Source organism: Excalfactoria chinensis, chromosome 3, assembly GCF_039878825.1.
Source record: "Excalfactoria chinensis isolate bCotChi1 chromosome 3, bCotChi1.hap2, whole genome shotgun sequence".
Lineage (NCBI taxonomy): Eukaryota > Metazoa > Chordata > Aves > Galliformes > Phasianidae > Excalfactoria > Excalfactoria chinensis.
Window position 1 is genome coordinate 101,776,230 of NC_092827.1, and position 12,170 is coordinate 101,788,399.

The 12,170-nt window shown below is 51.4% G+C and overlaps 1 protein-coding gene across 1 annotated transcript; it reads right to left on the reverse strand.

Annotated features, from left to right (window-relative positions):
- Positions 1-222: 222 nt before the first annotated feature.
- NAPB (NSF attachment protein beta) lies at positions 223-7,028 on the reverse strand. The gene is made up of 11 exons (XM_072332970.1): positions 6,784-7,028; positions 6,257-6,336; positions 5,846-5,962; positions 5,368-5,414; positions 5,161-5,238; positions 4,805-4,860; positions 4,243-4,327; positions 3,834-3,938; positions 3,292-3,360; positions 2,938-2,988; positions 223-2,747 (listed from the first exon to the last, which is right to left on the reverse strand). Exons 1-11 carry the CDS (start codon positions 6,879-6,881, stop codon positions 2,643-2,645), a joined length of 891 nt encoding a protein of 296 aa, XP_072189071.1. The 5' UTR covers positions 6,882-7,028; the 3' UTR covers positions 223-2,642.
- Positions 7,029-12,170: the final 5,142 nt, after the last annotated feature.

Genomic DNA, 12,170 nt, shown 5'->3' on the forward strand with positions numbered 1-12,170 from the left:
TCCTGTTGAAACTCAGTATTCCCAGTGACCAATGTGAAGAGTTTGTAGATACACATAAGTAAATCTGAGCATTAGTACCTGTAGCCAGGGAAGCTTTTGTACTCCATGAATGGACAGATGTGAGTTAACGCGTATGAACCATTCTTATTAAAAGACTGAAAATATTAAGATGGACCTTCCCCTGCCTTGTGTATTTTCCCATAAAGAACATTGCTCGCTCTGTACGTTCATGATTTTCACTTTATTCATGTACAGGTTCACACAAGACATATTCTTGCTAAGGCCATTTCATTAATAAGTAAGTTCTCATAGTATGTGTACTGGGGGGGGAAAAGACAGCAGAGTGGCAGATTGTCATTTTAAAACTGTTAACAGTTTACGACTGATACACCGGAGGTCATGCTGTAGCCTATTTATACAGAACTAACATTTGTATTTTAATGATATTTACTCCAGAGCACGGTAACAGACCGCAGAACCCCATGGGTACGGTCTTCTGGTCCACCAGCAACAGAAGCATCTTATCACAGCTGTGCACAATACTGACAATTGGAAAAACAAGCCAAAAAAAGGCATAAAACGCTCACCTCAGTTCTGTGTGACGTTAACAGAAGTAAAACCTCCCCTCAGCAGGGCTATAAAGGTGCTGGAGCCAAGTCAAGACAAACCTCTCTATAGGCTATGCCTATGCTTAGCAAAGAGACAAATTAAACTATCTTTGGGCCCTCTTGTACAAAATGGGACCATACCTGCAGCTAATCTAACTCTTGCTCTGAGATTCTCTACCTGCCAACCACACTAGCTGTGTCCTATGCCCATGCCCAGTATTTTTGGGTATAGAACAAATGGAGGATGCTGGTACAGCCCCAGGACATGCTGGGAAAACACCCCTTATTTCATGTTTCTGACAGGCTGAGCATCTCTGATGAAGATGAGCAGACAGAGCTGCAGTTCAGAGACTTTCTTTGGCAAGGACATGCGACAGATGTGAAATGAGGTGGGCTAGGCTGCAGTGATGGATTTGTCGCAACCAGACATTGGCCATAAAAACACACCTGAGAAGTGAGGAAACTGAAGTTGTGTGCAAGACCGAGCATCTTCCCAGCTTACTGGACTTGCCCTAGACCTGCACAGCTCCTGGGTCTCATCTTTCATGTTCTGATGCATAGAACAGCCTATGGAGAAGAAGGGACAGGAGAGAAGAGTCAGAAAAAAACCAAGCGTGCAAAGCAGCAGTGAGTTTTGGTTTTCTTATGCTCGAGCAAGCAGGAAATAACAGTACTGCTTCACAACTACTGAACCCTTTTAGGTCAGTCTGTCAATCCAATAGTTTTCTACTCCAATAAACATCAAGATTAGTAACAGAGCAGTGAAAGCCAACACATGGGCTGCCAGGACAGGAGCAGACACAATCCTTACAGCAAGAGAAACAAAAGACAGACTCCAAATTGCAGCAGTACCCACCAGAGCTGCCACCACCACCACTGCTGTCAAAGCAGCTATGTTTCCATTCTTAGTGTCTCACTCCACTGCGGAGAAATGCCAAGTGACAACTGCTGACAGATTGCATAGGCTCACAGGTCCATCAGTATATATGCTGGGCTGTAGGTAGCTTCATCAATGCTAGTCAAACAGCGCATTGCACAGAGGAGCTTTGGTTGCAGCCATTTGAAAACACATCTCTAAAATGACAAGGAGAATTTCTAAAGCGCCTACATCTCTTCAAAGCACGCTCCATCCATCTGTTACCCAAACACCTAATAACACAAGGGTCCTGCTCGGTGCCAAGCCTCCGCCAACACCTCTGCACGTCACAACAACGAGGCAGCTGAGTCAACAGCAAAAGGGACTGAAGCTAAGGGGTAGTGCCTGGCACACACAAAAGACCTGCAGGAGACAGCAACGGGAGCTGATTTAAATGAGAAGTTAGAAAAATATATTATTACGTGGGTCAAGTCATCGTAGGGTAGCGGGGTCGGGGGCTGTGCCACAGAACAAAGTGGAAAAATAGATCCAAGAAAATAGAGAAGAGCCTTACACTTTATATTTAGATCTTAAATACAAAATACACGGTTAACTAGGTCTGCTTCCTGCCCTCTGATGTGCAATGCTTCCAGCACACGTGTATCTGTGTCTAGGAGTAACAAAGCCTTTCACTAGCACCATTTAAAAAGCTCAATCGTTAAAAAACAAAACAACCACAAGATCCAAGTGTATCTGGCAGAGGTCCATTTAAAAACAGGAAACAGTAATACAGCAGCAGATCAGCATCTACTATTTGTACTGCACTTGCACAAAATTGTACATGCTCAATTCAATGGTATTGAACCTTAAGACAGAACAGGAAGGGAAAAAAGGAGTTCTAAGTGCAAACTTCAGGCTGATCAATAACAAAAAACACAGAGATTTCTGCCAGAGGTGTTCCTTTCACCTTAGAAAAACCTGCCAGTGATACCCAGAGCACGGCTTCTCATCTACCCACGTTGCCACAACAAAGAGCAGGGTACTAAAGAAACACACAGTCATTGGACTTAGAAGCAACAAAATTAAGCTAGATATTTGATCACGTATCCTGGAGTGGTCCTTGGCTGTAACACGAGAACAAATGACTTAGGCTGCATGCCACAAACACCACGAATAATTCACTTCAGGTCCCCGTCCCCTTCTCCTTGAATTGACTTCTTGATGCGAAGCAACATGGTTGTGAGCCACTGATCCAACCGCGATATCGAATCGAACTCTTTAACCTATTAAAGGGAAAGAAAAAAGCAGTTGGAAAGTAGCCGCAAAAACAAGCACCGTGCATCTCTTGAAGTGTAATCTCTTAAACCTTCAGCTCTTCCCGAGGTAGAAAAGACCTCTGTTAAACAGAGAGAGAAAAAGGGAGGCCGCCTCAAAGAGCCCCAGATAGAAATGCAGTGACTGGTGGGTACTTACTGCCTCGGTGTACGCCTCAGAGTTCTGCTCCTCATGGGCTTCCAGCAGTTTCTAGGAGAACACCATGACAAGTCAGACAACCATATACAGGTCCATGAGGGGGGACCTTTGCAACCTACCAACTCCCCACAGCAAACGCAAACCCAGGTTTGTTCAAGTTAACCACAATAATCATCTTTCTGCGGCTGCTACTCCCACCCGCTTGGTCTGAATCCAACGCAGAGCGAGTCTGATGTCCCTTCAGGCGTTTTGAAAAGAAGGCCAAACCCGTGGCAAGGCGAAAAAAAGCACAAAGCAAAGGGCAGTTTGCAGTTCTAAATGTGAGCATGTTATTTTAATGCTGTCTTTACTTACTTTCAATAGCTTGCACTCCCGTGAATCTGTAAAGGCTGGGAACATTTCTTCGTATTTCTCAAGCGCCAGCTGAAAGAGAGAAGCACACCCTCAGGCTCTTTTCACACACAATTCCTCACTTCTTATTTCACTTTTTTCTCTTCTGGTCCTAAAACCACACAGAAAACGTTCGGAGCAAACCCAGTAAGAACAGGGAAAGAAAGAGGCAGATCTGGCCTCAATTTGCTCAGAGCCATGGCCCAATATATCACTAAGCAAGAACCAAGTAGACACAGCCAGAGCACAGGCTGGGCAGGAAGCAGAAAACTCTGCACTGGACACTGCAGTAGCACGTGCCCTGATTTACCCCTGAGCATCACTCTGGATGTGCTGCCATTCACCCTCAATTCTGCTTATGCTGGAATCTGGTAGTGATTCAGCTATCAGCAGGTGACAGCACTAGCTACAAGCCCCTGTAAAAGCCTGCAGAAACACCTCCCTGCTGTCAAGGATTGGTCAGCATGGCTGCAGGAGGTTGAGGCAACCACTCTGAGCCCACTGACCTTAGCGTTCAGCTCATCCACAATGAAGTGACACAGAGCAGCTTTGAAGAAATACTCCTTTGCACTGTACTTCAGCAAAGGATTATCCATCGTGTTTGTGCCGACCTAGGCATAAAAAGGAATTATTGGAGTTGGGAAAGAAATATGCATCATTAGGAACTGAATTAAAAGCGCAACACCTGATTAATCACACAGAGTACCACCCAAGTGTCTGCAAATAAAAGCCATGACACATGCCAGTGTCTGTGCAAACAGCTATGGGGCAGCCAGACAGTTTTTGGGGAGACACCGAAGAGGAAAACCCATCCCCATCCTCAGATTTCTTTAACTGAGGCCCAACAGGGCAACCCAGCGCCCAGCCCAGGCAGCGGTGCCTGCAGGCACAGAAGGACAGGCTGCCCCACCTCACCTGCTCGTAGATTTCTATCGCCTTCTGGTACTGTTCCAGCTGTGCGGCGTAGGCAGCCACCTTCAGCAGACATTTGTTGGCTGAGCTGCAATCCATACCAGGAAATAAGTCATGGGGGAGAGCATCCATGCCACCTGCAAGCATCTGCATGCATCCCAGCCTCTGCTTGCTGCCTAAAAAGGCAGGACCCACAAGCTACAATGTAGGTGACTAACAAACACCCAGGGAAAAACACAAAGACCTCCACAGCCCGACCAGATGTCAGACATCACTCATCTCTTTGTGCTTTCTGTGCACCTAGAACAGGCACTCCAACCAAGACGAGTCTGCTTGCAGCATAAGAACCCTGCACAGAAATGCAAGCATTCTTTAGAAACCCAACTGGCATGACGCACGGGCACCTGCTAGGCTTAAAATAATCACGTAGGATTTAGGCATCCTACCAAAGGATGTTTTAGAAGAGCCTGTTGGGTGAGGAGTGTGAGGATGTATGCAATCTAGGGCAAGTCCCCATTTCCAACCCTTCCCTGCTAGAAGGAACCACTTCCCAAAACCCACTTGCCTGTTGGACTCTTCTCCTTTGTAATAGTCCGCAGCCTGCTCGTAGTGCGCAATCGCCTGGGGACAGAAACATTACGCTTGAACACCGCTTCTGAAGTGGGGGTTTGGGTTAGATCAGTGCACAGTGACCACGCTCACAAAAGCTTTTCTGCTCTGCAGATGAAAGGAGTGAGATGACGGCACACTGCAGGGCTGTGGGTCAAGAGGGGCACCCAGCAAACTCCAAACGTGATGTTGCCCTTGAACGTTTGCCCGCATGCTCATTAACAGCCCCAAACTCCAAAGCATGTTTAATAAAGGTGATGCTTTGGGATCTCAGTGCCCTACATTAGCAAACACAGGGTCCGGCACTCTTACCTTCTCAATGTCAACCAGCTCGGCCTCATAGATCTCCGCAATGGTGATGTGGTGTTTAGCTGCGATGGTGAACCGCCCCTGGGGAGGACAGAAGTGCTATGAGGGGAGGTTTCTCCCCACCTGGCACACAGTCATAATGTGGGCACAGTGGCCGTGCTTTGGACACACAGCTCAGTCCCAACCCCAGCCGGCGGCGCAGCCTCTTACCATGTCGGTGTAGATATCGATAGCTGCATTTAAGCAGTTGATGGCCTCTGCAGCATGTGTGTTCAGAAAAACAACACAAAGTCAGCTGGCGCGTCGGAGCGCCCACTTTAAGACCTCCCCCCAAAAAACAACCTGAGAGATGTGGAACAGCTGAGGGCACATCTGAATGTCCATAGGGCTGAAGACCCTGAGCCCTTAGCTTCTGGGGAATCTCACCCACTGAGCCCACCTCAACCATCCCACAGCAGCCCCAACACCAGGTGGTGACACAGCCATCAGGATGAGCCACGTCCAGCCAACAGAAAGCATCTCTCTCATGCCGGAGAGATGGCACAAGGAAGAAATGGCAGTAATCCCCAGCAGGCTGCACGGAGGCTCTCTAGGCACACGGACCAGCTGACTCCAAAAGCCGTGGCGCTGCGCTCCTACGCTGCTAAGAAGATTTGCACTAAACAATCCTGGATTTTATCCCCTGTACCTTGTGGGTCTGCTTTTTTGTAGGCATTCCCAGCGTCCACAAAGCTGGTGGCCGAGTCGTGCTTGCTCTGCAGCTGCATGTGCAGCTTGGCTGCTTGGCAGAAGGCGTTCCCTGCAGCTGGAACAGAAGCACAGCGCCGAGTGTACTCCACAGAGAGAATAGAATTGCAGGGAAATAGCCAACCACCCAGCACTCCCCAGCACCAGGAAAGCTTTAGAGTTGCAACAGCCCCAAAGGCATTTCCAACCCAGGTCAGCACAGCGATGCAGCATCCGTGCAAACCTCCTCCCACAACATCAGCACCCTGCGGGCTGCTATAGCTCCAGTTTAGCGTGGTAAGCTGTCCCCAGATGGGCCCATTTAACAGCACAAATACCCGGTCCTTCCCCTCCTCCCCCCGGCCACACTCACCGCTCCAATTTTTGGCAATCTTGAACATGTTTGCAGCCCTGGTGTACATCTCACAGGCCTCCTCCACTCTGGTGTTACCCCTGGACGAGAGCAGGAGAGAGCATGAAGCCGCTTTTGCCTTTTTACTGTACAGTGCCTGAACAGCGCTGCTCACAGCACCCTGCGGGCACCGCGGCTCCCAGGCTCCGCTCCCCGTGTCGTGCCAGCAATTATTCAGCAAAACACAGACGGCCTTTGCCATGCAGCCACATCCACAGTCGCCCAGCACAGCATCTGCGTGCACCGAGCCGCCACCCCCTGCTCTGCCTATGGGGCGGGGGTGTCGTCCTGGCCGTGCAATCCCCCTTATGCAACCCCACTGCACGCCGATCACCACATTTCCGCAATTTCCCCCTTTTTGCAACCCCTCCGCATCGCATCTCCCTTTTGCAATTCCCCCCCCCCCCCCCTCCCCGCACCACCCTGTTATTTTGCAGCCCCCTTTTCCTCTTGCAACATCTCCCCCTTCCCCTCCCAAATTCGCTCACCCGAAGAGCCCCCGCAGGAAGGAGTGCGAGCCCTTCACTCGCTTCTCGGCCTCGGCCATCAGCTGCACGGCCTCCCGCTCCTTCCCCGAGTTGTCCATCGCGGCAGCGCTCGGCCAGGCCCGGAGCCGCCTCCTCTTCCTCCTCCTCCTCTTCCTCCTCCGGGAGCGCGCACGGAGGCGGGGCACGATGCGTACTGCACGATGCGTGCACGCAGCGCACGGCCTCGGGCTGCACAAGGCGCGCTGCAGGTGATGTGCAACCAAAACCATCCCCGCAGGCGGCGCGCGGTGGATGCACCTTGCAGGACGCACGGGGTGCAACCGGGCCACGATGCCCACCCTAAAGGCGAACGAGCAGCGGGTTGTAGGGTTTTCCCCGCAGGGCCAAAGCCTTGGATCCCAGTCTCCCTGCGGCTGCTCTCCATCAGTAAATGAGTACAGGAAAAGCCAGAAGAAGAGGCAATAAGTTTGCCCATTTTCTGTCTCCTTCCTCAAAGTAGAGATGAATTTCTTCTTCTTGGCAAAGCAGTTTGGCACCAGCATCCCCATGGTGTGCTGGATGCCAGCGCCATCACTGCAGCGTGCTTGTCCAAAATGTGCTGGGCTGCATCTGGATGATGCAGCGGGGGTTGGAGCTGCCAAGTGGGTCTCACCTATTGCCAAAAGGCCCAGGAGCCACAACCTGCTGCTTCCAAAGTGAGAAAGCCCGCAGGGGAACCTGGCTGTGTGCCTCTGGACTGCAGCTCCCGGTGTGCCCAGCTCCAGGTGTCACATCATGTTGTTGCTGCTGCTCCATGGGGACACACAGATTACACAGCCTGCCCACCTTGTTCCCTCCTCCCCAAAGCACAGCCCGGCACGGTGCTAAGGTGACGGTATCGCAATGCATCTGCAAGGCCAGTAAGTCACGCTTTCAGCTCCCCAGCTAAAAGCACAGCCCTTTTTGAGCAGCAGCTCCAAAGCCTGTCCTTCAGACCTGTGCTTTTCAAAGCATCCGCAAAGGGAATGAATCAATCAATAATTAAGTTGCCCACGTGGTTTTGGATCATTGCCCCAGAGCTCTCTGCAGGTGCAGAACTCAATACCAGGGAAAGGAAGGGGCCAGGCCAGGTGATCGCTGTGCTGCCCAGGCTCACGTAACACCAGCTGCAACGGGAGCTGCTAAGAGCTGAGCTGTCAGCACTGCGGCACCTCGGGCGCCGATGGGACGCACACACACGGGCTCCACTTACAGCAGGGCTGGGAAGCTCTGGGTTACTCACAGCACGACACCTTCCCTCCTGCAGGTTGGTGCTGCACTCAACGCTCCAATGGCCTCCAGGGTTTCCTCCAACCCGAGATTGCTGCTCTGAAACTGATCACACGTTGTGAAGGATCCCAAACCATTCCGGATTTTATTTCCTTTTTTTTTTTTTTTCCAGGCAGGACACAATGGAGCCTTTTTATCTCTACAATCTTGGAATACAGACAGAAAACAAAGCTATCCAGAGGATCCTTTGCCCCATGGCCGCAGAGCTCTGTCATCTAATCCTTGCCCTAGAACAGGAAGATGGAGTGTGTCAGACCTTACCCAATATAGAGGAGAATGCAGAAAAATTAGCCAAAGCCACTGATGAACTCGCTTCTGCTGCAAGAAGGTAATTTTGCTGGCTGATGGGTGGTACTTATGGGATGGGGACATGCTGAGCCCCGTGGCTTTTCTTCCAGATTGGCCGAGCAGTCCAGTGACAAGGGATACCAGGAGGAGACGCACCTCACAGCCGAGTCCCTCATGCTGGCAGGGAGGCACGTGCTGCAGGCAGCCCGCCAGCTGCAGGGACAGCCGGACAGCCATAGCCACAGGGAGGTGCTGGCTGCAGCAGCAAAGGGCGTCCTAACTGAGACCGTGAAGGTAATGCCGGAGGGGAGGGTGCAGCTGGAGGAGGAATGAGATGGCTGGGACAGGCTGGGGGAGCTCTAGTTGGAGCAACAGTTGTTTCTTCAACAGGGTGAGAGTGGATGGCCTCATGTTGTGCCAGGCTGTAGTTCACTGTGGGTATTAGGAGCAATTCCTTCAGCGGTGAGGCAGTGGCACAGCTGCACAGGGAGTGGTGGGGTCACCGTCCATGGAGGTGTCCCAGAGCCGTGGGGATGTGGCACTGAGGGATGTGGGCAGTGGGCACGGTGGGGTTGGACTGGATGATTCTGCTGGTCTCATCCAACCTTGATAATGCCAGGATTCCCTGTGTGCTCACTAGAGCAGGCCTGCTGGGCACAACACACCTCTTTTTATCCCAGCAGCAGATACAGTATCATTTCCAGAGGGATGCAACAGTGATGCGTAACCTTAGCCACCCTGACTGTGCTTTCTGCTGCGCTAGATCCTTCGGATTGAAGGTGCTGCCGGGGCAAGGAGGATAATGCAGGCTGCCAGCTGGCTGTTGGAGTGCCTGGGCACGCTGCGGGATACGGGGGATGTGCCAGGACTGCTGGCTGCTTTCCAGGACTTTTCCAAGGCCTTTCTTCTGCTGAGCAACCTGACAGCACAGCGCCTCGAGGAACTCCAAGATTCTCCTCGACGGAACGGCTTGGCCCAGACTTTGCAGCTCCTTCAGAAGTGCGTTCCTTTGATCCATGAATCCAAGCGCAGCCACCTTAAATGCTCCTGGCCTCAACAAGTCAACTGCTCCAAAAACTATGCTTTCCAGCTGATGGAGAGGACCATCCAAGAGCTTGTTTCTTTGCTTGTCGACAGCACGGGCAGCAACGAGCTTCAGGACAGACACGAGACCTTCTCCCATCATGTGCATAGGCTGCTGGCTCTCCTCTACCACACAGACCCAGTTCACCTCTCTGACAGTGAGTTCAGCGCTCACGTGGAAGCAGTAGTTTTCTACTGCATGCTTCTAGCAGAGATGTGCAGGGCAGATCTGAAGCAGGACCTGGTAAAACGTTGCTGGGTTCTCCTGCAGCTCAGAAAGAGCATTTGCTGCCACGTAAGTCAGCAGGAGGAATGGACAAGGCCAAGCTGGGGAGAAAGCAGCCTGCAGGAGAAATGTCACACCATGAGAAAGGAGGTGAAGGACCTTGATCAGGCTGTGCTCAAAGCTACTCTGCATGAAATCCTCAACACCTTCTCTGAGGCCAAGGAGCCCCTGAGGCAGTTAGTAGAGGAAGCTCTTACCCTTGCAGGTACGGGGTATTTTCCAGCAGGGCAGGGAGGATTATTGAAGAAGCTTCAGCCCCTCACTGCCACCTTCTTTGCACATGCCCAACAGATGCTCAGAGTGACAGACCTTGTACTGGCCAGGTGCACCAAACCTCAAGCAGCTAGAGAAATCCACGACTGGGTAGAGTACTTGAAGAGCCTCCTTGCCAGTCTCCCTCTGGTGCTCACAGAAATGAGCAGAAATCCAACCCACGCAAGCACTGCTCAGCAGCTGCAGTCCTTGTACCACACGTGGGCCAGGACAACAGAAAACCTCTTGCAGTGTTTTGAGGACACAATCAGCATGCATGAATTTGTGAAGGTGTCCATCCAGGAAATGGCCAAGCACAAGGAATGGTGTGATAAGGCACTACAAAATCAGGACCCCGAAAGGCTCTCTAGGCATGCTACTGTCCTCACCAGTTGGGCTCGGTGGGTCACTGAAGCTGCTGTCAGGTATGTGGATAGAGCAACAGACCCCATTTTCAGGAACGGCTTGCTGGTTTGGGTTGAGCAGCTGGCCAAGTCCATTCTTGAGCTGAAAGCAGCCACGGCCCTTTGCACGGGGAAATGCTCCTGCCTTCAAACTAGGGATGTCTTTTCAAAGACAGTGAGCTCCCTGATGGATGCTGCTCACTGCATTCAGGATGGGCTGGATGGATCCAACCACCCAGATATCCTCAGCCCTTTGCGGGAACAAGTACGGAGCACTGACGTTGCAAAGGAGCTTGAACTCAACTCATTCTATGCTGGGTTAAAAAACATTACCAGCCAAGCTAAACTGCAAGATGTCTTAAGTAATCCATCTCCACAAGCAGGTAACTCACACCCAGATGTTGTTTCAAGGGAAGGAGAAATTCACCCTGTCATTACAGCACTCCTAGCAGCAATAAGAGCCCATGATACAGAAGCTGTGAACGCTGCCTGCTCTGCCTTGCTTGAAGTCTCTACCTGCTGTATTGATGCAGCAAAGGAAGCACTGCCTATTGCTTCCTCTCCCCTAATGGAGATGCTGGGGCAGTACCAGAAGATTATCTTACTGACACGGCGTGTTATTAGCTTGGCCAGGGAAACAGCCCCAGGGCAGCTCCAGCATCAAGGCAGACTTCTCCAAACTGCACTTTCCCTCTCAGAAACCATCCGTGAGACCAAAGAGTGCCTGGCAGCCCTGGCAGGCTCCTGGTACAGTCTGTCTCAACAAGTGCTTGGTTTTATCTTGGCCGCTGACTTTACGAGCAGCAAACAAGCTTTGGATGAGACCATGATGGGTTTAGCAGGAGCGGTTCAGATAGCAGAGAACATTGCAAGCATGGCCTGTAATAAGCAGAATCCCATTTGTCCTGGTGTCTGGGAAAACTTTCTACAGGTCCAAGCCAAATTTTCACATGCTCAGATGAACACCAAAGTGTTACTTGAGAAAGCAATGTCCTTTGAAGGCTCCTGCAAGTTGGAAGAGGCCAGCCTGGAGCTGCACTGTGTCCACTGGGCTATCAGCATGCATGTGCTCCTGGGTGCTGTGGATCAGTTCATAGGCAGAGACATCCTGTTCCTGAGGGAGCTAAGAAGCGCCATGGAGAACAAGCTCTGTTTGCAGAGCCTCTTAGCTGCTGTGTCTGAGGCCTCCCTGAGGCTGCAGGAAGCTGCCCAACTCTCTTACTTCACTTGCCCTGAAGACTGCGGCCCCAGTGAAATCCTCACTCTCAGGGAAGAAATAAAGGTGCTAATGGAAGCACTGCTGGATGCCTCCAATACCCTCTTGGTCTCTCCACTGCCTACTGCCAGCTTGTACATTCGCTTTGAGCTCCTACAGAGAGACTTGGCCCTCAGGGCCAAGGCGTTACTGCTCCACCTGGAGAAGGCCAACACTGAACACCTACAAGTCATCCGGGATGTGGTTGGACCAGCCCTGTCTTCCCTCCCCAAAGAATGCAGGGAAATGAGCCTAAAAGCTTTTAAAGAGAAGGCAAGTCAGCTAATGGCCAACATTCAGTGGGTCAAAACAACCCTCCAAGATGTCCTGGAGACCACCGCTCAACTGCAGTCATGGGGAGACCTGCTCTCTATTGCAGACCACCTCCTGGTCCTCACTTCTGATGCAGTGGACAGTGCCAGCCAGCTCTTCCAAAGCCACCAGGACAAAAGGCATCTCCACCTGGATAGCATTGTCTGGTACTGGTCAGCTAAAGCACACTACCTTGCCA

What these genes read in the sequence shown, in the direction of transcription:
- NAPB (XM_072332970.1), bottom strand. Translation starts at nt 6,881, where the DNA reads ATGGACAACTCGGGGAAGGAGCGGGAGGCCGTGCAGCTGATGGCCGAG. An exon ending in CAAAAAAGCAGACCCACAAG is followed by an intron (nt 5,415 to 5,845) that starts GTACAGGGGATA and finishes CACATGCTGCAG; the next exon opens with AGGCCATCAACTGCTTAAAT. An exon ending in GGGAGTGCAAGCTATTGAAA is followed by an intron (nt 2,989 to 3,291) that starts GTAAGTAAAGAC and finishes GTGTTCTCCTAG; the next exon opens with AAACTGCTGGAAGCCCATGA.